The sequence below is a fragment of the Caretta caretta genome, chromosome 12, assembly GCF_965140235.1.
Source record: "Caretta caretta isolate rCarCar2 chromosome 12, rCarCar1.hap1, whole genome shotgun sequence".
In the NCBI taxonomy this organism is placed as follows: domain Eukaryota; kingdom Metazoa; phylum Chordata; order Testudines; family Cheloniidae; genus Caretta; species Caretta caretta.
In genome coordinates this window covers 30844265-30868379 of record NC_134217.1, presented here as the reverse complement: position 1 = coordinate 30868379, position 24115 = coordinate 30844265, and the positions used below count along the sequence as shown (strand labels likewise).

The window sequence follows — 24115 nt, the reverse complement described above, 5'->3', positions numbered from 1 at the left end:
TTAAAAAAATCTTTTCTCTTTATGTATCCCGTACGGCACTATTCTCATAGCACTTCATTTTCAGCCTTCATTTTGAAGTCCACCATTTTAAGGGGTGCAACTTTGCACTCAGTAATGCAGAGGCACAATTGCTGTTACTCAGATGTCGAAATACCCACAAGAGCCCGTTTCAAACAATTAGATGTCTAAGGGTTTGTCCACGTGGAGACAACAGTTAATTCAAATTGACTAAAGGTATGAATTTGAAGTCGATTAGTTAAATTACATTAAACCTTTGTGTGAACACCCTCTTTTAATTGTGAAGGAGAGTGACCACACAGAAATTTAATGAATCCACTTTGGTCCAGTTGAATTAACTTTCCTGGATGTCTCCATTTTGACAAGCCCTACATGGCAAGGGCTGGTCTCATTGGTGCTGAAAGTGGGGAAAACAAGTTTTTTAAAATCAACGCTGAATCTCCCATAATCCAGAATTAAACATTTAACCCTATTAAATTGTTTTCAAACGTTCATTTCTTGTGTGACCCAAGAGCAAGAGAACTCACTCATGCTGCACCTGAGCACTAATGAACCTTCATCTCAAGTAACTAGCTAATTGCTTTATATTGAGGAAAAAAGTCCCACTGGGGTTCATGTTACTATTCCATTTGTTTGCCAGATGAGCATTTTTTGTAGAGATATGGCAATGCTATCCTGGCAAGCGAGTAGGGGGGGGTCAACTCTGTGCTGAATCAAACACTCATAGCCATTCCTAGGGTGATAGAAGCCGCACCATGAGACTTCTCATTCAAAGACCACCAGAAATAGAAGACTTACCCTTCTAGGGTCCACGTGGTATAATTGGACCTGCATATCGTGATTACATCCTGCCACTGTTTTTTTTTAACCTCCAGAGAACTCTCCCTTTTTTACCCCCAGCATGGAGATTCATCCATGGATCAATAAAAAGATGTTGCTTTTTGGGGCATTAAGAAGGTGTGTAATGTCTAATTCAGCAAGGCTTTTAAGTATTTACCCACCTTAAAACTCATGAATAGTCCCATTGAATTCAATAGGATTTCTCATGTGCTAAAAGCTAGGCACATACCTAAGTACCTTGGTGAATGGGGGCCTAAAACAGGGAGTATGGCAAGCCCTCTCCTTGGAGTCTCTTCATTGCTTTGAAAGTTACTGATCATGACTGACTGGGCATCCTACAACATGCCATACACACACAGTATTTTTCCCAGGGAGTTTTCACTCCTCATTTAGGCAACAACCCTGAGCCAGCTTCTTCCAGCTGGCCCATTACAATTGGTCCTGCTTTGAGCAGGGGATTGGACTAGCTGACCTCCTGAGGTCTCTTCCAACCCTAATCTTCTATGATTCTATGATTACATTCCTCACACCCAACTCTGCCCAGACTAGCAGCAAACTGAATTCTCCCAACAAAAAAAAACCTGGAACAAAAGCCCTACTGCATTTGTCTGTCTCTCCCCCTCAAGCATTCCTACTTGGGTGCGGTTTTCAATAGTCCCCCAAATTTTAGAGGCATAGTCAAACAAGCTCCATCTTCTTCCAAGCTGTGGAGAAGCTAGAAGGCAAGTAACTCTCTTCCAACCAGGGTCCTTCCCATGATGAAGGAATAGGTAGATTATATACGAGCCTCCTTCTCAGATTGTGTCCTGATTGGCCGAGAGAGGAGACAGGGCTGCCCTGTTCTATGCTACAAAGCTCCTGGTTCCAGGCCCTAGAAAGACTAGTAGTAACCTTAGATTTTCCAAAAAAACCCAATTTTTACCCTGTGATCACTTGCGGTCTCCCAGTATCTGCCTGTCTGCCAGAGAACTCCTGGAATGGGGGTTACGTGGCCCCCAAGCTTCCCCCTCTGACTTTAAAGAGACAGTATACCCAATCACAGTGAGCATATCCCCGAACAGATATTAGCAGAAGGTCAGCTGCTATACTAAATATCATAAGGATTTCTTTAAAAAAAAAAACAACAAAAGAACCAAACAGGCAGAATATACACAGAGGTCAGTGGGAGTTTTCTCTGGCTCCAGTCAATGAAAGGGTGCAGGATTTTTCCCAGAGGGAAATCCAAAAATGAACAGGCAAGAACTTAACAATCAACAAGTTTTCTTATATAAAATGCCTGAAGTAACTAGAATAATGAACTAGCGTTGCTAAGAGAGGAACAATTGCAAAGTTCTTGTACCACAGGGGTCTATTGTCTCATTAAATTATTCAGGAATTTCTATGACATTTAGAAATCAACTGGCCAATCTTTTCACTTGCTGTCAAATGTTAATGGGCTTTGCATCTGTTAATACAAGAGCACAGAAAATATCTTTTCTCAAACTGATTTGAATGCTGGTTTTCCTGTATTATTAAATGAGGAACTTCCTGGGAATCATTTGCTCAATGGATACTGTTACATTTTCAGTGTTTTCAATACATTGAGTATTAGTATTGGGCCCACTGGAATCGGGGTCTGTCAGCACATTCACCGTAAGACTCAGCTTCAGTTAGTGAGGTGGAAACCCCCCAACCAACCTCCACAGTGAAGTTTTCCCTGTAAGGTCTGAAGAGACAACATGGTCTGGATATGGGACTGGGAGTCAGGCAAGTCGATTATTTTCTGGCTGTAATCCTCCATGCGCTGCCACCAACAGAGCTGGCTGGCTACAGGGGGGAATGCACAACACAGCACCTGTGGAGATATAGTAACCAAAGCCCATCCCTGCAGGCCAGCTAGCTGTGGAAATCACTGTGTGCCTTGGGGGTGCAGTATCTTCTGGAGCTCCCACTGGCCCATTGCAGATCTGCAAAGTCCTGCTTAACCTCTGGCCTCCTTGCCTGTAATTTAATCACAATGGGCAGAGCTGGTGATAGACTCCTTCCCTCCCCTCATAACAGCGAGTCAGCATCTCCCCTGCCCTCAGCTCCTCTAGTGATAGACCCAGAGAGCACTGAACAACTGTCAGGAGAAGGACAGGGAAACAGCCACCTGCCTAACAGCAGCAGATACTCACAGGATGAACCCAGCACGCAGACCATATATATAGGAGAAGACGCCTCTGTGTGAGGAACAAGGGAGAGTTAATGGAGAAAAGGAGGGAGAGAGAACAGAAACTGATGGGGGGAAGGAGGGGAGAATGGAGAAGGCAAGGAGGAAATGGAGAATTGATAGAATATAACAGGAAGGATTTATACATCTGCATTGGGGTAGCTGATGGGTGTAGGAGGAGATAATGGATTTGTTGTTTCAGAGGGACCACACTTTGGGATTCTATGCAAATTTGCATATTAATTTATACAGAAATGTCTACATGGAAATTTCTTTCATGCAGCTCTGGTTCTGTGCCCCCCTGTACAATCTAGTGCCTTAAATGAAAGTTTCAGTCATAAGTTATTACAGTGACAGCAAAGTGCACAGTTTCACTTAATATGGAGCCCCATGTTATTTTAACAGTTCCAAATTCCACACTAAAGATTAATATTAAACAAAGTGGACCATAATTCCTTAGTCCATACTGCACTGAACTGTAATAAGATTATAAATTCCAGACATTTACTGGAGTATTCCGAGAGGGTTGTTCATTGCAAGCAGGATTATCTTTGGCTACAAATATTTTGTGTAAAGAGCTGATGAATGTATTCCTTTAATTACAGCCTATCTTTTAGAAGACTATGGAAGAAGAGGTAAAGACATAAAATCAAGGATAAGGTGTTTGAGGGCTGCCAGATGGTAGAAGACTATGGAATATTAATTTAGAATAAATAAAGACAATTTTGAAGGATAAAGGAGAGAACTCCAGTTGAGAAGGCAGAGATCTACTGCAGTTCCTGAGTGGATAAACTATATAGTGAAAGCACCTTTAGTTTAAAGATACAAAAATTCTACTGTCTGTCTTAATTTTAAGCACATACTTAGGTGCTTTCCTGAATCACAGCCTACATGATTTGTAATACAGACCTGCTGACTCCTTGTTTGCTGGTTGGCTAGTGTCGTGTTCCCCTGAATCCATCCAGCTGGTGCTTTGCTCAGGCAATGTGTACTTTGTTGCAGGTGTCAGACTGTAACACTCAGTAGCCATTGCTCACTCCAACTCCGCTTGACTTTTGTAATTATTGACTTCAGGCCTGGCCTTAGAAAGTGCTGCAATGTTTCTCTTTGCTGTGGAAGATGTAGAACCCCCTTTCCAGGTTGTGCGCAGAAGCAGAGAGGACATTCTGTGTATATCACCTACTCCTTAAACACAGATTTACAGGCAAAATTTCTACCCCTTAATCAATATCTGCTCTTTTAACTCTGCCTTCCCACTTCATTTTTTTTTGTTTGTTTATTGGGATAGCCTCTTATTTGGCTTAGAGCTCCTATCTAATCAATCCTTGAATACGTTTAATATTAGATAGAGATGGGAAACATAAAAACCCTCACAACACGTTGGGAAGTTTAGATCTGAATCCAAACTTCGAGACTCAGATCCCTTTTGTGTGTTAACATACATCAGACCATTTCAGTTATTCATATGACAAGAAGAGTTAAATGCACCAACTTACCACCCCACCTCCTGCAGAGTGAACCAGCACAGACATGCCTTCTCTTAGGTTGGCCACTTCAAAGAGCATCATGTAGGCAGTTACAAAGTTCATAGGAAAGGCAGCAGCTTCAGAAAAACTCATGTCATCAGAAATCCTGTAGACAAATTCTACTGGGGTACATACTACTTCAGCCCATGCGTTGTAGTTTACGAAAGCCATTACTCTGTCTCCAATCTGCAGTAATAGAAAGAATGACATTGGGATTATTAGGATAGTAAGCATGCGCATCAGAATGATTACAAAATGCTATAAACCATTGAATCCATGAATAACTGTATTAGAATATAAGTGACATGACCAGAAGTTCTCCCACCAACCTTTATGGATGATGGGTTGTCCACAGAACTGCTTCTGCCACACTGATTAGGAAGAAGCAATTATTGTTGCAGCCCAGCCTTGGGCTCTTTAGGATTTCAAGAGCCTTTTTGGATCAGTTAAACTTTTACTTACAAACAAAAACACAGCTCTGCTTCAGGTCTTTCTTTGCTGGTTTGTTTCTTTGGTAAAAATTTAAACCAGGATTAAATTTGCAGGCAATAGTAACACTGGAAAGGCAGCTAACATAGGAGGACCAAACTACAAAGTGACATCAAAAGATTTGAGCAGTGGGGTGTCCAAGTTGCGAGGGGAGCTTTGCTACTAATGAAAGCAAGTCCTGCATGTGGGAGCAGGGCTAGAAGGGCACCAACATAAAGTGAATGGACATGACTAAGCAACCCCATCTAAAAGGGAGTTTATTTTCACCTGGCCTTCCTAATCTTAAGAATTTTTCACAAGTATTTTTCCAGGCAATATATTTGCTGCATGGGGAGGTGTGGACATAGGAATGGGAGGCCTTCTATTTTAAGAAATAAACCACAATATGAAAGTGTGAGTACCAGTGATTTAGCCTTTTACTTTAATGCTAGCATTACCTATTTACTTTGTATTTATGTTATTCTAAGTAGATATTTAAACTGCCTTTGCCTGCTGGAGATAATCAATATGTGACAAGGATCTTAACTACTGAGGCTACATTCTGCCCTGAACTACATCAATGTATTTCCAGAGTGACTCCTCTGAAGTTAGTATAGCTACCATGGGTTTAGACCTGTGTGACAGAACAGAATTTGACCCTATAACTTTAAAATAGGACTTCAAACATCAACCTTGTGTCCTTCGGTTCTTATGCCAGCTTCTAAATCAATCAGCTCCTGTCCACAGGAATTAAAGGAGCAATGCAATCTTCTTTTTTCCTGCAACTGAAGACCCAATTATGATAGAAAAAAAAATATATATAAGGTGTTTTTCACTTGTGTGTGTGTATATATCTGTATGTATGTATGTGTGTATATATACACACACACACACACACACACACACACACACACATACACTCTAGTGAAAAATGCCTTCTATCAAATACAAAATGGAGATAAGATAAATTTGAAGATGGAGTGAGATTATATTAGCCACATTAAGTGCTTCTTGGGCATTGGGCTGAAGTGCAGGCACATCAGTTTCATACATTTATCTAGTGGCTTTGATTGCAGTTTCAGATTCTGAGAATTCAGACAGCAATTCCCCATAGATAGCCAAGAATAATAATATGCAGATCTGAAAATGCAAGGCAAATTCTCCTCACTTGCATGGGTGTAGGAAAACTTCAAGAAGACTACACCGGGGTAAGTGAGAACAGAAATTGGTCCAATAGGACAACTCATGTGACTAAGGTGAGGAAAGTTTTGCCCCTCTGCATTTAGTTCTCCTTTGCTGTCATGCTTACAAAAGAAAACTTGATGATGATTAGGCAGCTGGTGTGCTGAGACAGCTGCCTGAGAAAACCTTTTTATAGTACAAAAGCATTTTGGCCTCTCAAGATGTTTTCATCTCTTTGGCCTTGGGATACTGTAGGTTAGTTAAAATTTAAAGTGCTGGGGACAGTTCTGAAAGGTTTATATCTTGTCGGATGAAGTCGGTGAACACAACCGTCATTCCAATTTCACTGAAATTCCTCCTCCTTTCGAAACGGTCCTTCATATTAACAATGTGTCACCAGCAACAGTTCTGCTGTTTCTCTTCTACTGCTCTAAAGGTGCCTACTTTTTAAACATACAACTTCTGCATAAGATTAGTTGGCACAAGACTTTAGCACTTTACAGTATACACTCGATTACAAAAAAAAATAGTTACAGAACTGAAGGGGTAGAGCACCGAGGTCCCTCCTGCCAGTTACTGAAGATGCTTTTACTGTATTTTATAGCATTTAACCAGCACGTCACTTCAGCTCTCTGCAAATGAGCACCGCCACCGGAATTAAGAGCTTCTTAAACGGTAAAGGCCCGATCCTGTTTCCTGTGAAGTCAATAGGAATTTAGCTATTGATTTCAGTGGGAAGTAGGAACAGGCCTTTCAACTGCTGTGCTAAATGACGGTTTTTATTCAACGTAGAGAACATTTTTAGAAACCTTTATCAATGAGGGTTTCCATTAGAAGCCTGGATTTGTCATATCCTCAGGCAATGAAGAGACCCATTAAATTCCAGTTTGGCTATGCCAGAGATGAAAGGCTGAGTTTAGTTGCCGACTAATGATCATGGGCCGAATCCTGGACACATTAATCCTGCACAGCATGGAGTCCCAATGACTTCACTGGCGTTGCATAGAAATGGAGTCCACTTATGGGGAGTGGTGTACAAGATTTGGGCTTTAACTTTTGGCCTTTTTGACCCTGCACACAGGGATGCCAGGTTGTAAAATATGTCTAAAAATTACAAAGACTTGTTTTAATTAGAGGATGGTTCTACCAGAGTGAGCATGATTTACCCTGTTCATATCATGCCCTTGATCATGACTTTTAAAGGAGACCCAGTATAATCAGTCAGGCATAATGGTATTCAAGCAAACAGTCATATCCTATAGCTGTCTGATTTCCATTTCAAAAGGATTAGAGAAGTTTAGACCAAAAAATGCAGACAAAAATCTAATCCAAAGCAGAATCTCATCATACTAGTTCTATACACTGGATTATTTTTCCTCAGCTTTATACAGAGTCTAAGTCTTTTTTTTTTTTTTAAAAACGCCATTAAGAATGCTAGATCTGCACATCTGAAAGCACACGTTTCAAACGATGAAATCATTGTTTAAAGGAAAAAGGTAGTTGAAAAGCTGTGATTCTTTGAAGGAAAAAAATAGTTCTAAGTAATACTAGCCTCATTCCTAATGAGACCCTATTAGAAACCAAATGGACCATGGTCTGTCATGTGACTGAGCACTGTTCACAAAGCTGGTGTGGAAGAACAATAATGCTGCCTAATACAGCTCTCTTTATGCAATGTCTACTTAAAAGAGAAAAAAATACAAGGATCAAAAAAGGGGGCGGGACTATTTCATTACATTGACAAAACATGTTGCTGAGATAAGAACGATAAAATCATTGACACATGCCCAGCAGCCCTACTTCAGGAGATTCATACCTCCATGTTGCATTGGTTCAGCAGGATTTGCACGTAAATCAAGAAAATACTGTGGGAAATTAAAACAGAAGGTTTCAGCTAAGAGAGGTGTTTAACATAAATGATGGAAAACAGAGTGGGATGCCGTACATTTTACACATAATACAATGCTTTAAAATACCTGGTGCCAGCTATGGGATGAGATCAGATGAGATCCCTGTTATTTGTCATTTAACAGTGTACAACTAGGGGTGAAATTCACCCTTCCCTGCATGAAGGGTGAGTAAATTATTATTAGTCTTACTGCAGTGCTTAGAGGCTCAAAGCAGAATGAGGGCTCCGTTATTTTAGTCATTGTATAAACACAGCATAAGAGAGACAGTCCCTGAATTTACAATCTAATTTAAGTCAAGACCCAACAACTGAGACTAAGCAACAGCGGGAATGTACAGGGGAGGGCAGAGGAGGGTAACAGTGATAGGAAATATGGTTACGCAGATGGACTATGCGTAAAATTAGCAGATTTCTAGTCCAATTATTTTGACTCTTTTAACATATAAATAAAAAGGGAATATAAATTATCTCAGCCATGTCTGCTGGCTTCCTGCCTCGTCATTACTAGTTGGCAGCGTATCATAAGCATCCTGGCAGAAGTGAGTCTTTAAGAGGAATTTGGAGGAGGTGGCAGTAGTAGCTTTATGGATTAGTTCCGGCGGGGCATTTTCATGCATAAGGGGCAGTAAGGAAGGAAGCACAACTTACCTGTAGGAGGAACAGACGTGTGGGTAATGGAGGCTGTCACCACTGGCAGAGTAGGAGGCAGCAGGGCAGTATGATTACATGGGTAGGTAATGAAAGAATGGCCAAACTGTGAAGATTTCTCTGCCCACTGCCTCCACAACGCTATTATATCCCAGAAGGTCCCACATGAGACCACCAGGCACATCAATGAATTTCACCCCTGAGAATTGATATGCAGTGTGTCTTATTGTTTTCTATAACAGGAATTACAGCTCAGTAAGAATGCAGTCTCATTTATAGCATTCGTTACACTCAGTGCCAAGCTCAGAATCAGAAAAATCTTGAAGGCCTGTGATCATGTTATTAACTAACTTTGGCGAGCTGGACCAAGGGGAAAACTAAAATGCAAGCTTCTGGAATGCAACAATGATAATTAACAACAGTTCACACTCGTATAAGGTTTTTCAGCTTCAAGGTGCTGGGCAAACATTGAAGTCAGTTTGCTTTGCAATAGAGCTTTCAGAACAGGAAACCAGAGGATACATTAAAACTTATTTCGACTTCTGCATGTTAAAAGGATACTTGCCCCGAAGTGCCAATCTGGGCAGATCTTTAAGCACAATATAGCAGCCTAAAATCTTTTTAAAAGGAATTTCTAGAAATGGGATAAACTGATTAAAAATAAAAAGACTCTCGATGCACTAAAATGCAAGAAGTAATAGAATTTTTCCCCACTAAGGAAGAATCCAGTGAGACGTTGTTGAACAGAATGTATACATGAGGGTTTGGATAAGCTGGGGAACTTTTTCCATGAATTTAAATGTCGCTCTTGGGAATTTGATCTCATTATGATTAAATTAGTTCTTCACTAATCAAGGTTCAGATAAGTGTGGTTTTATCTTAGCTTACTAGACAAGAAAATTGTTCTTGTAGGAAGTGTCTGCTGCTAGTTAATGGCCCAGTTCTGTCCCTTCACTCCCTAGTTATTGGATAGTTTCTTACCCTGCATTGTCAATGGGGCTACCTGCAGAGTAAGGGCTTGTCTATGCTGTGAGTTAGTGTGTGGGAACCCAGGGTATAAATCTATGTTTCACACAGGAATACGGCAAAGCCCACTGTAGAACTTCTGGTGCACTGTAGGAGGGTCCACAAGCCCAATCAGTGTGCAGCAGATTAGTGCACTGTAGAATCCTGCCCTGGCTTGTTGATCACTGACTCACTGGGTAGTTAAGCTTTCAGATACTACTCAAAGGGAGCAAGGGTGGCAGAATCTGGCCTTAAATCCTTTCTTCTCCAGTCCTAGTCAAATGCTGGGTCCTTGATCACACTACGAGATAAAGGAAATGTTACCTCAAATCCTGCCACACTGTCCCCCAGAGCTTCTATGATCCCAGAGCACTCAAATCCAGGAACGAGTGGTGTCTTGGGAGGATTGTCGATATTCCCCTGCCGCACCATCAGATCAATGAAGTTTAAACCACTGTAAACACAAGAGAAAAACAAAATCAAAACACTAACATGGGGCTAGGAGAGGGAGAAACTCAGCCAGGACAATGAAAGATGCTGAAGGCTTCCATTGTTTTTAATGCTGCATTGTTCTCCTGCACCTGGGTGGGCAGGTGTGGAGCAGGTGGGCAGAGGGAATTCACATCTTCTCTCATGGAACAACTTGGCTCTAAGTCAGCTGTCTTGGAGGTAGGGCTACTAAATCTGTGATTACACTGAGCTCCTATGCTTAGAGGTTGCACGGGAGTCATAACTACTATTTCAGACCAGAGATCACTACCACCTGGATCAGAGTCAGATCAGTAAGCTAAAGATCAGAGTCAGATCAGTGAGCTAACGATGAAAGGATCCTTCTCTTTACTAACCCCCTGAGATACCTCATGACCCTATACAAGACATTTTGAATTCTTGTGAAATGTGCATAGATCTTTCAGTATTAAAAATATGTAGCTCTGTGAAAAGCAGACTACTTCTGTAAATGAGGATGGTTAGGCTATTCAAGGTACATAAAGCACGTGCAGGGTTGGCCTGGTTAGGTCTCAGCATTACTGTTGTACATCTGTGTGTGAACCAAGGGACATGTCTACCTAAACATTTACTGTGGGGCATGCTGGAGGGTAAATCTATATCACGTCAACATGCCGCACCTTAACTGTCCATATGGATCCTGCTGATGAGCACTAAAAGTTCCCTAGTATGCATTGATAAACTGAGGTTTATTTCAGAGAAAGGACAATGCAGTGATTGGAGATATTCTTTAGGGACTTCAAAAATGCAAACAGTGAAGTGATATTTGTTAGGAGTTTGTATATAATCCACTGTTACATGCTATAGATATTTTGGGCCAGATGCAACCCTGGTGTAACTGCACTTAAATTACTGGTGTTACACCAGGGAGGAATCTGCTGTTATCTCAGCAAGGAACAAAATAGTTAGTGAGAATTTATTAAACATCAAATGGGATGTTATCATCAATAAACTACTATAGATGCTCTTGCACCTTATCATTTTTAAACAGTCTTTGCAAAAAGATTGATTTAGGTCTTTGAAATCTTATGTAGGTGGCTGCTCAAAAGAATCATTGATGACCTTTCCTTGTATGCTCACTTTTGTGAAAATCATGAGGCCTCCTTACCTTGTCTTTGTGTCTCATCTCATTTTATTAAAATAAAATACCTTTAAAAAAAAACAGGGGAGAAAAAGTATTTTGTTTACCCAGTGCCCCATTGTATAGATTCCAGACCCATCAAACACCATGCACACATTTTGAAGACTCCTTACATTCATAACTAGCTAGAATATACTACAGCCCTAGTCTATTGTTTCAGAGCACAGCCCCGTAATTACTGCCAGCCCGAAGAGATGTACACTGAGGCCCTGTATTCTGCAAAGCTATGCACATGAGTCATCTCTCACACGCACATAAAACCATTGACTGGTCACATACAAAGTCACCCATGCGTAAGTGTTTGCAAGATCAGGGTTTTCATCTGGGTACTAACAAAGACATGGACAAACCTGATAAACTTAAAACAGGATAAAGACAAAGTGACACCATGAAACCAAGACAATTCATGGTGAGATCTAGGTCACTGGAAACTTCAGTGGAAATTCCACCTAACGTAAACATTGCAGGCAATTGTGGATAAAATTTTAAAAGTGCCCTCAACCCACCTTTGATTTGTGCATGAGAAAGATTATGGGCCACTTTTGGAAAATACGACTTTGAAAACCAAAGTTGCAGAATTAACATGTGTGTCTCCTGACTGACAAAATCATAGGGATGTCATTTTCATGACATTTCAATGGGAAGTTTTTTTTATCCCAACTGAGCCCATCTCCTCTCCTGGACCCCCATGGGAAGCATTATTATATCCTTTCTACAGAAGGGTTAATGAAGCTAATCAGCTTGCTCAAGGTTACATATGAAACCCGCAGCAGAACATGGAACTGAATGTTGGTCCTACGATCCCCTAAGCCAGTACCCAAACCACTGGGCCATCTGTCCTCCCAGAAGACCCAGGGGAAAGATAAAAAGACACTTGTACACAGTGACTACACTAAGCCTACAGTGAGAATGGTTAGCAGGGGTACAGCACATTGCAGGTTCAAGGCTTAAAAATGATTGTGGATAGGCTGCATCTGATCAGAAAACTATCAAGGCAATTCATATTCTGTAATGTTATGTATAGGGTAGGAAAATTCTGAATGATAAAGAGCTTTTGGGACTAATTAAGAGAAAGACACTCACAATGATCACCATTTTAAAAACAATTTACACACCTGGAAGGCAACATTTCTCACAAATGTTGACTTCATTGGGGATCATTGTCTAGAGCTTTCAACAATTCGAGTTCTTTACAAAAGTTATTTAATTAACCTTTCTTATGTTCTCCCATTAAGTAACTGGGGGTGGAGTTGTGATGTAAGAGCAAGCCGAGGAATTGGGGTTGTGACATTAGAGCAGGCAGGGGGCACACAGACAGACCTGGCTATGACTGTGGCTATTTGAGAAAGACATATGATTTTATGTATATATCATCACACCTCAATGCACCAACCCGTATGCACCTACTCATTCTGATGGAATTACTTGGCAGACATATTTTTTTAATGGGCATGTTTTCAATTATGAACCTGACTACACAACTCTAGCAAACCAATTCCTTGCCTTTTATCTTTATCCCCAGGAAACAGCAGCAGCATTAATACAAAAGTTCATATCTATTAAAATTAGCTTGTTACTAGAACAGGATTGGGAAGGAACACAAAGGTGTAGAGTTTAAAAAAAAATTAAGGCTATCAATCACAGTTAACTCGAGTGATTAATGCAAAACAAATTAACTAGATTAAAAATATTTGTGATTTATTGTTTAACAATACAATTAAAACTGAAATTATACAATACCAACTTAAATTTATTATCAGTATTTTGGTATGTTTTTCTACATCTTCAAAAATATTTGAGTTACAACAGAGAATACAAAGTGTACAGTGCTCACTTTATATTATTTTGTATGACAAATATTTGCACTGTAAAGAAACAAAAGAAATATATTTTTCAATTCACCTCATACAAGTACTGTAGTGCAATTTCTTTATCATGAAAGTGCACCTTACAAATGTAGAATTTGTATTTTTTTACATAACTGCACTCAAAAACAAAACAATGTAAAACTTTAGACCCTACAAGTCCACTTAGTCCTACTTCTTGTTCAGCCAATTGCAGAGACAAACAAGTTTGTTTACATTTACAGGAGATAATGCTGCCCGCTTATTTACCATGTCACCTGAAAGTGAGAACAGGCATTCACATGGCACTGTTGTAGCTGGCATTGCAAGCTATTTATGTGCCAGATGTGCTAAACATTCATATACCCCTTCATGCTTCGACTTGTAGGTCTTTTTTAAAAATCTTTTCTATAGTGCAAACATTTGTAATAAAAAATAATAGAAAATGAGCACCGTACACTTTGTATTCTGTGTTGTAAATGAAATCAATATATTTGAAAATGTAGAACATCCAAAAATATTTAAATTGGTATTCTATTATTGTTTAACAGAACAGTTAATGACAACTATTATTTTTAATTGTTTGACAGCCCTAAAATAATTGTGGTATTGGGGTATATAATGACAGATTTTGAATTTAATTTAATTAATAGCTGAGCAATCAAGTTTGATTTTGGCCCTGATATTTAAATACTTCAGTCACACACTATCTGGCTTCTTTCCCCCCATCACATTTTTATTCTCCTGTATATGACTTGTTCATGTATATTTTTGAATGTTCTTGGTACTGTGTCAGGAGAAGTACTTTGGCTTATCTGTCATTTATCAAAAAGGGCATGTATAATATATGTCCAAATAGTGGCATCTGGGCAAAGTTTCATTTCTCTGACTCATTCCTGGCCTGATTTGAAACTCCATTTTCTATTTCCATTTCATAAGGCCACATGTACAATCCTCATCAACATCAATGAGGTAACTCAGAGAAGAACAGGGCTTGATGAGACAAGCAAACTCATTTTTAATCTTTAAATAAGCTTAAGATAAATTTGAATGTGAGAATCCAGAGGTAAATTGCTAATCTATTAATTATCTGTGCAACATTAGGGCTCATGGAATCCCTCATCAAAATTCCTTATGCCTGCTCTAATTTGAAAGGGACAGGTTGGCTTCATTGTCTGGCACGAGAGAACAGCCTCCTCAGTCTTTTCTCTACAAACCTCTGATATTTGAAAGCAGTGGCCTCCATTTTATTAGACGTGGATGCTTTTGCTGTAATTTGGACAGTGGCTAAAGGGCATTCTAAGAATAATCACACAAATATATAATCACTTTCCCTCTATGAACAATGGGATACTAATGCTGTTCTATATTACTACTTGTATGACAATCCCTGCTTATGATATATGTAGGAAGGAGAGGTGGTCTTGCATAGGGGGTCAGTGGAGGTGTTGCTTTAGAGCTACGAAGTTCAGATCCAACCTTCCTCAAAGGTTGGGGAATGCAGAAAACTGTTTTTTTAGCATTTAGGAGCTGACCATAGGGTGAAATCTCTTTGGTTAAAAACCTCAGGTAAAAGGAATATTAGCATAATTGTAGAGGATATTACAGGAGATTGAAGACACTTCAAGTCTGCAGGGACAATTCATTATGGGCAATTTCAATTTCCCCAGTGAACTACCTGAATGGCACACTGGGGACATGGTTTGAAGATGAACTATTGATAAATAAGTGATTGCTTTACAGAATAGCTTGTTTTGGTGTCCTGATGGAAGGACAGGATTCCTGACTTTGGCTTAAGAAAGATACAGTAGTTAATTGAGGCGGACTGTAGGTAATGCAGTGGGAAAGTGATCGGCGCATAGTTCAGTTCTGTTCTAACTGTAGTTTTCATTTTAAGTAAAAGTTTGGATGCAATTGGAATCTGAGGAAGAAGGCATAGAATGACTCGGGTAACTAATCCCCAAGGATAGAGCATTCAGGCAAGGGTTCTGCTGGACTAGCCTGTGAAATAGCAGTGATATTAACAAGAATGTCAAATAAGCTGAACTTCATGGGCTAAATCACCCCCTTCTTGATTGTTCCATCATTGGGCATGGGTTTGCCCACCATAGAGTCAGTGATGTATCTGAATTCCGAACCCAGGGCCACTGCAACTACTCTGAGGTTCCACCTTCATCTACTATATGGGAGTGTGGCATTTGTTGGCTCCCTAACATGGGGAGTTTTGTGTCTGTATTACTTTTCCCTGATAATCTCTGCAGGTCTGGGGGTGGAGACATAATTTGTTTTCTTTACCCTTCTCCATCCAGTGCAGGGCTGCCCACTCCAGGTCTCTGAATCGCCCAGTCCCTGGCCCCTATCTAAACACAATGCCAATGCTGCAGAGTGCCCTCTATGTCCCAAGTTGGGCTGGTACTATCTTATGGATCTGATTTTCTTGCTTTCTCTGGTGTAACTCAGGATTAACCCCATTGAAGTCATTGGGTTTATATCAGTGCAAGTAAGGAGACAGAGAGGCCCTGTGGTCCAGATCCTCAAAGATATGTAGGTTCCTAATTTACACTGAAATCAGTTGACATTAGTAGCCTAAATACCTTTGAGGACCTGGACCCATACTCCTCCTCCCTTTGCCTGCATTATCTAAAACAGTGGTGGGCAACCTCCGGCCCGTCAGGTTACGCTGGCAAGCCGCGAGACAGCGTTTACATTGACTGTCCACAGGCTTGGATGCCCACAGATCCCAGTGGCTGTGGTTCACTGTTCCGGGCCAATGGGAGCTGCGGGAAGCGGCATAGGCAGCCGGGACGTACTGGCTGCCACTTCCCACAGCTCCCATTGGCCGGGAACAGCGAGCCGTGGCCACTGGGAGCTGCGGGCAGCCATGCCTGCGGACGGTCAATGTAAACACTCTCTCGCGGCCCACCAACAGACTACCCTGATGGGCCGCGTATGCAGGTTGCCCACCACTGATCTAAAATGACTCCGGAACGCTCAACTTCTTTTTTTAAGAGGAGAGCTCATACTTCCCTTTTATTTAGAGAAACACATGAAATATGAATAAGACTAATCTTTAAGGGTACATTCGACACCATGTGCTACTCTGTTAAACATGGGGTTTCTTTTACTTGCTTCTAATTTAGGAGACAGCTCTGTTCTTCCACAAATGCCAAGGCGGCAAAAAGGGTCACCTCTGCCTCCCATCTACGCATATGCATCATGAGGAGTAGCAGTAACAGCTACCATGTCAAGATGAAAAATAAATAAAGGGAGGCAATTATAGGAGATCATTACCCATCTTCTGCTCACTGCTGTATTTGGAGTAGGTTTGTTCTAGCTGTTTATCTGATCTTGAAAACAGTATGAACTCAGGCATTTTGTTAAACCCAGACAAAATAAACAAGTAAATATAGCCGTGCCGAGCTGCTCCATCATTACCAATCAAGAAATAATTATAGGGAATATGCAAAAGCTGTGATTCAGCTTGGGCTCTGACTATTGCTCCATCTCTTAGTCACTGAATGAGGCTAACGTATGACTCATCACAAATGAAAGAAACTTTCAGGCAAATCATTGATATTTCAGGACTTCAAAGAAAAAAGTTATTCATCTGGCTTCGAGCTAATAGCAACTCTACAGTGGGTCCCAAGTTTCTCCTATTTATAGTACTCTGAAACAGGAAGGTAAAATTTAACTGTTTTGATTGCTGCAACGAGTATGTACAGACTGTACAGGTACCTGTGCCTTTTCTTGTGTTTTCTAACTAGTATTTAGCAAAAGCTGTATGGTTGGTTTGATTCTCCCTCCCTTCCCCACAAATCTCATCTATAAAATCCCTTTTGCTTGAGGCAGCTATCTTTACACTGACATCATGAAATGTATTACTCAGAGTAGGCAATGCTAGAGAAGTTCATCCTAGATGCATGCTGCATCTTATATTAGAAAGAGCTTGCTACACTGGCCACAACAGGCATTTTCATCATTTCCTCAACCAATCTCCCAACCAAACCCATGCAGCCAGCACCATTTCTACTCCCTGTTCTCTCTTTACCAGCTACAAACACAAGGGTCAATGACCTAATCCCTTCCCACTAATTGCTCAAAACAAGCTTTGGCCACTTGATCTCACTCCCTCTACCCGCTTCCAGCTGGGAACAGACATTGGCTATGGTAGGCTACATGGCCTTTTACCAATCTGCACGTTCCTCCACCTTGAGCTGTGCTACAGCTTCAAAAATATATAGCGTAATAAGTGATCCAAGCGTAACTACAAAGTAGTCATTTAGTTGAGTGGTTCCACTGATACAAAAACAATGGGTGTACACCTCCAACAGTTTATTAACAGTAACAAAGCCCCTGGAGCCTATTGAAAAGATAAGTATTATTTTACAGTGAAGTATTCACTACACAGGTAACTACTTTTATTTGTAACACCTAGAGGTCTGCAGTCTTGATGAAGAGGAAATTCATGTGCCGACATGGAAGTAAGTCCCGTCAATCACTTATGCATTTTAAAAGGAACACAGACACACACCTCATTCAAAATGACAAATGTTAACTTTTAAATATTTAATGATTGAAAAAAAGCCAGTGAAAAGACATTACAGCTCTGATCAATATAAACCACCAAGTAAGTTTCACTATATTCAATATATAGTCAACATGGACTTGTTGTCATTTATTTCCCATAGTGCCCGTAATCTGCAAGACACTTAAAAAAAAAATAAAATAAAATAAAAGGGAGGCAAAATCTCCTCCTGCATCTATATTAATCATTCAGGTTGCTGGATAGCTGACCATAATTCACTGATGCAAGTGAGGGGGAAAATAAACTCTCATCAGTAACAGACCAGCTGATTCACAAAATTATAATATGGAAAAGCTAGTGTCTGTCTGACTGAGGTCTACAGTCAGTGTGTCTGTTTTGCAAACCTATCAGAACACAGAGGGTTCAGTGATACCCTTTGGATACACTAATAAAACAAAGTCATTACCATAAACCAGTGTCACTTTCAGTGTCGATTGTTTCTAAAATAAACAGCTCAGCCATCACCTTCACATTTATTTTCCACAAATGCCAGAGCATTTAGATAGCAGCAGATTACCACTGTGTGATTACAGTGCTCTACTCCTCTGACTGCATGCACAGAGGACCTAACTCCCAATGACATCTGGTTTTCTGCATAACAAAGGCCAAAGAATTTTTCGCAGACTAGAAGATCATAGTGGTCCCTTCTGGCCTGAAAAATCTGTGACTGCAAAATGACAGGTTTCAGAGGAACAGCCGTGTTAGTCTGTATTCGCAAAAAGAAAAGGAGGACTTGTGGCACCTTAGAGACTAACCAATTTATTTGAGCATGAGCTTTCATGAGCTACAGCTCACTTCATCTGATGAAGTGAGCTGTAGCTCACGAAAGCTCATGCTCAAATAAATTGGTTAGTCTCTAAGGTGCCACAAGTCCTCCTTTTCTTTTTGTGACTGCAAAGGAAGTTCTGTGCACAGACATATTCTAGGTTTTGGCCTCTATTAATTATAAATATGAGACTTAAGAACAGAAAAATCCAGTTTAGATTGTCTGAAAGACTGTTCTTAACAGGAAGGTTTGGACCAAACATTTCTAGATCCTGACTGGTCACTAACCACCCACCAATTCCTCACAAGAACTTTGGGGCTGGTGCAGAGTTGTCTTGATCTGCTGCCAGTGCTCAAAGAGAAGTTTGAAAAAAAACCCGACAATGATAGTGTCTAGTGAGGGAAAATAATGGCAAGTAGCAAAAGGAAAGGTCATGCTGATCAGCAGTATAGCAACCAATCAGAGGCACACCAACATTTCTCAGATAAAAAAAAACAACCCCCCAAACGTAGCTGGCCAAATATCTCTAATTCTTCCAATCAGCTCTGAGAAACTCAAACATTAAAAGCAATATTATTCTCTTTTTTGGCATTAGAAGTGAAACAACAACCGCTTGCACCACAAACACCCATGGCTTTGCCTTTATCCTTGGCTTGTCTAGAGAAAATATATTTTGATACAAACTGTTCTCAGTATAGATTTGCTCTCTGGAGCTGTCAAATGAAAATAAAATGTAAGCTGCTGAAGTTAGAGAGAGATATGGGAAAGATGACCTGCAATGGGAGAGAGAAAAAATGCCAAAGCAGCTCAGAAGTGGGGTTGCGAGAAAATGGTGAATGAGGGAAGTTAATGAAATAATTAACCACCTTTTGACTTCAAATGGGGGAGAGACAAATCAAACAACCCCAGAGAGCTCCAATCTGCAATTTCTGACAAAGGGAAACTTAGGACAGCCTGCAAAATAGGAACACCTGAAGCTAAACTTTACAGATAAAGGGTCAGCACAAAAATCTGCTACACTAAACACTGCAAAGTCACAGGCCTGGGGGAGGGGTAACCAATTTAATAGCAAGCACCCTGGTGGATTACCATTTGCTGCCTGTCTTCTCTAACAGGAACTCAAAGGAGCAGAAAAAGGAGTGCTTCAAAATGCAGAAATCACTACCCAGAAACATACACAGACATGCATGTCAAGTTACAAGATGCTCTACTCCTAGAGGCTCCCTGAGACTGTCAGACCCAAGGGGAGGGAGAGGGATTGAGAATAAAAGTGGCTTTCAAGAACATATGGAAATGGCCATTGAACCCTGTTCCTGGGCAAGAGGGCTATGTGGTTATTTACCTCTCTTTCCTCTTTGACCCCAGCCCCTTTCCCTTCCCCATGCATTGCAAGGAGAGCCTTCCCCCTCTCCTGCCTTCCTGAAACTGACACGGGCCCACACCCGCCCCAGACACAAGTGCAACCATCACGATCACAAGATGCTGCCGAGGGGATAGGGAGTGGGGGGTGCAGCTGCTGCCTACGGAGGGCGGGGAGGGATGGGGGAGAGGCAGAGAGAGGCGATACTGGACCAGGCTTTGACTCGGATTTTGAGCTCCCCTTCCTGAGGCTCCGGCATGACTTTCTTGGACACCCTGAGCTTGTTGAGCCCCCCGAAGCCAGACAGCAGCACGGCTCGCATCTCCTTGGTGTCCCCTGCCCGCAGGCTGCCGCTGCCCTCGGCAGCTTCCTTGCCTCCCTCTTTCTCGATCATCTGCTCCGTCTCGTCCGCTTTCTCCGCGCCTTCCTTGGCCATGGCGGCGGGCTGCAAAGCTGCGGCGGAGGAGGGGGCTGCGCTCAGCCTTTGCCTCCTGTTGAATGTGGGTGATGCTGGGATGTGCAATGGCTGCAGCTGGTTGAACGGGGGCTCTGGTCCTTCCAGCCCTACCGCAATGCACAGAGTAGCTGCGCAGCACGAATCACCAGCCCCGCAGGTAGCCCCCGTGAGTGCCTATCCCAGTTAAATCTATGACGACGAGTTGATCTGGCGCCAGGTACCCGCGTACCTAGACAGCTCCCGGGCTGCAATAGTTTGACGTGGGCAGAAGGGGTTGGGGGGGGGGGGGGGCGGCAGGGAGATTGTTTGTCCGGAGATTCTCTACCCATTAGTAGGTGACCTCAGCCCAGGATATATGGGTTTACTGCGCATTTCTCAGACAGCCTGACAGCGGGCTATGTAGGGCTGGATGTGGGTAGGTGTGAGTCAGCTATCCCTCCCTACTGACCTGCCCAGAGAGCGCTAGGAGAGGGGCAGGGGCAGTATTCCCATAGGATTCCTCCCCTCAGATCATACTGAAATGAGAGTTGGGGGGAGAGATTATCCTGCCCCGTATTGTCATTCTGGTGGGTATAACACACTGTGCTCCCTTTCCCTAGTAAAGTGGTTTGCTTGCCTAAATACCTGAAAAAATAGAGGTCAAATACAGACCTAGATAAAATTAAGCATGCTACCCAAGGACAGCCCTTTGCAGTGAATACTGCCCACCAGTTAGCACTTTATGCTTTTGTGGCATTTCACTTACAGCTGCTCTTAATTCTGGCGGAGAATCTCCAAGCTGTGTAAACCCCATTTCACCTTCTAACACAGACCTGTGCATAAATATAGAAATAAAGAAACTCATCTAAGGAAGAAAACCTGGATTTATGCAGGAAATAGCCCGACTTGATTATGTAAAGAGTTGTCACTTTGGATGGGCTAGCACCAGCAGGAGAGTGAATTTGTGTGGGGGGGTGGAGGGTGAGAAAACCTGGATTTGTGCTGGAAATGGCCCACCTGATGATCACTTTAGATAAGCTATTACCAGCAGGACAGTGGGGTGGGAGGAGGTATTGTTTCATATTCTCTGTGTATATATAAAGTCTGCTGCAGTTTCCACGGTATGCATCTGATGAAGTGAGCTGTAGCTCACGAAAGCTCATGCTCACATAAATTGGTTAGTCTCTAAGGTGCTACAAGTACTCCTTTTCTTTTTTCATCTAAGGAAAACACCTCAGACAAAAGAAACCACTTAGAGTGGATCGGTGAGTTTTGCATGGTTTATATTAAAGCCCACCAGGCACAAGTGGAAAATTTTCAAAAATGCCAAAGTGACTTAGCAACCTGAGTCTCATTTTCAAAAGCAACTTAAGCACTTAGGCCAAGCTCCTCCAAGGGGTTTCCTCAATGGAAGTTAGGAGCCTAAATACTTTTGAGGATCTGGGCCTTAGGAGCCTAAGTCCCATTGACATTCAATGAGACTCAGGCTCTTACTGATTGTATCCAACATGAGAAGTCCACCACTCACACACTTAAAGTTATGTACATGTTTAAGTGCTTTCAGAGCCTAAAGCAACACTTCATACAGGTGAGCATACAACCCACTGATCATTGTAGATTTCCCCAATATATTGTAAATAGAAAAACATCCATGTTTTAATACCAAAAGCTACCAATTTTGTTCAGTTAGCTTCAAAATGTCTCAATTCATACCAGTGATGGGGGTAGTACAGTGGTCATATTGTGGTACAAAGTTTGTCAGGACTCCGGCTTATGCATTCAAAGTACAGTCATATTCCTTAACTTCTCAAATGCACATCTATGTGTCTCTGACTGTATATTTAGCACACAGTATTTAAAGAATGCAAAACAGCTTTAAAAGATGCTAATATTCAAATTATAATTAATGTGTTGGTATAAGATATTGGCACTCATGTACTATAGCAATGAGTGACAACATAAGACACTAGGTAGTCCTACTCCAGAGTTATTCTTTTCAGGAAATGAAGAGAGCATTGGTTAAGGCTGTGTTTCAAAAATCTCTGAAAGCAGGACAAACTCCTTTTTTCCACACTCCAGTAGATGGATTTTAGTCTTCAAATCCACCTCAATAACTCTTCAGAGGATACTTTTCAAATAAAATATTTACTAATGTTTGCCGAGGACCTATTTAAAAATGCTCCTTTTAGAAATTCTGATCTCAAAGTATGTTAGAAGTGGTGAATTAAGGTAGCTGTAATTGCAATTGATTATGAATTAATCCATTGTAATTGATGCAAATACAAACATTAACTAATGAATATACATGATAGGCGTACATGACAATGGTCCAGATCTTCAGAGGTATTTAGGCATCTAACTCCCTTTGACTGCAATAGGAATTAGATGCCTTAATACCTTGGAGGATCTGAGCCAATGTGATTATCAGGTCACAATGAGGCTTTGCTTACATGCCGGGAATATCATTGTATTGCATGCATAGCTTGCTCCTTTTTATCCATCATGCATTTCCCTTAAGGGGTATTTTGTAGAGACATTTTAAATGTAGCCATATTTTGCAAGTCAATTTAATGATATTCAGGCAAGTGTATCTTTATCCATGTACCCCAGAGACCAGGAAAGGGAACATTACCAAGGGATGACAAAGTGACATACCACAGGGGAGGAAATCTGCTCATCCTGAATATCAGCACTGGGAGGCATGTAACCATTTTAGAGGCCAAGAAGCTCCCCTCTCTCCATTCTGCTCCCTTGGTTATAATTTGAATACTTCCTTTTCTATGCTAGCTGTAGTTGGCTGGATAGATGTTGTAAAATAGAATACCAAGTTCTGTTACTTTAGATTCGGCCATTGTAATGAATGACCAGGCAACTAACAGCTAAATAAAGAATATCATACATTATAGTCCAACCGATTCACCCAGCTGACATTTTAATACAATTTAACTCAAATGGTAAAGTGTAGGATGAGTGGAGAAAATAGAGCAGATGGTGTATATCAGCTCAGTGAAATCCAGTATTAATGGAGAGACTTTGGGGGCAGCTCCAGCTTCTTTGCATCACTTTGGTGGTCTAAAGCAGCCACACAGCAAATAGATCTGGCCCCTCTGGGGATTGCCCTTACCTGGAGGAATCCTCTGGCTGTGTAGGGCTGCAATGCAACACTAACTTATACTGGGGCCATGTTAGTCCCTGGTTTGCCTAGATAATGTAAGAACATAAAGCTTCCTTTTTGTCTTCTGTCAAGAGTAGCTTGTCCAGACTGTTGGGTGTAGCCCAGAGGTTCTCAAACTGTGGATTGAGACCCCAAAGTGGGTCACAACCCCATTTTAATGGAGTCACCAAGTCTGGCATTGGTCTGGGCCCCAGCAAGTCTGAAGCCCAAGCCCCCCCTGCCCAGGGCAGAAACCCTTGGGCTTCAGCTTTGGCTCCACCTCCTGGGTGGTGGGGCTCAAGTGGACTCAGTCGTTAGTCCTCCCTCCTGGGGTTGTGTCATAAATATAAAGGGAAGGGTAACCACCTTTCTGTATACAATGCTATAAAAACCCTCCTGGCCAGAGGCAAAACCCTTTCACCTGTAAAGGTTAAGAAGCTAAGATAACCTCACTGGCACCTGACTCAAAATGACCAATGAGGGGACAAGATACTTTCAAATCTGAAGGGTGGGGGGAACAAAGGGTTTGTCTGAC

The 24115-nt window shown here is 41.5% G+C and overlaps 1 protein-coding gene across 2 annotated transcripts in view; it reads right to left on the bottom strand.

The window, feature by feature from the left end:
• Positions 1 to 20643, bottom strand: part of VAT1L (vesicle amine transport 1 like) — a 90031-nt gene extending 69388 nt beyond the window's left edge. The window contains exons 1-3 of one of the 2 annotated variants that reach the window (XM_048816680.2): positions 20203 to 20643; positions 10112 to 10241; positions 4546 to 4761 (exon numbers count right to left, since the gene is read on the bottom strand). In XM_048816680.2, the coding sequence (XP_048672637.2) occupies positions 4546 to 4761; positions 10112 to 10241; positions 20203 to 20426 (570 nt within the window). In that variant the 5' untranslated portion in view covers positions 20427 to 20643. The remainder of the gene's footprint in view (positions 1 to 4545; positions 4762 to 10111; positions 10242 to 20202) is intronic. The other variant, XM_048816681.2, reaches the window with a different exon arrangement.
• Positions 20644 to 24115: the final 3472 nt, after the last annotated feature.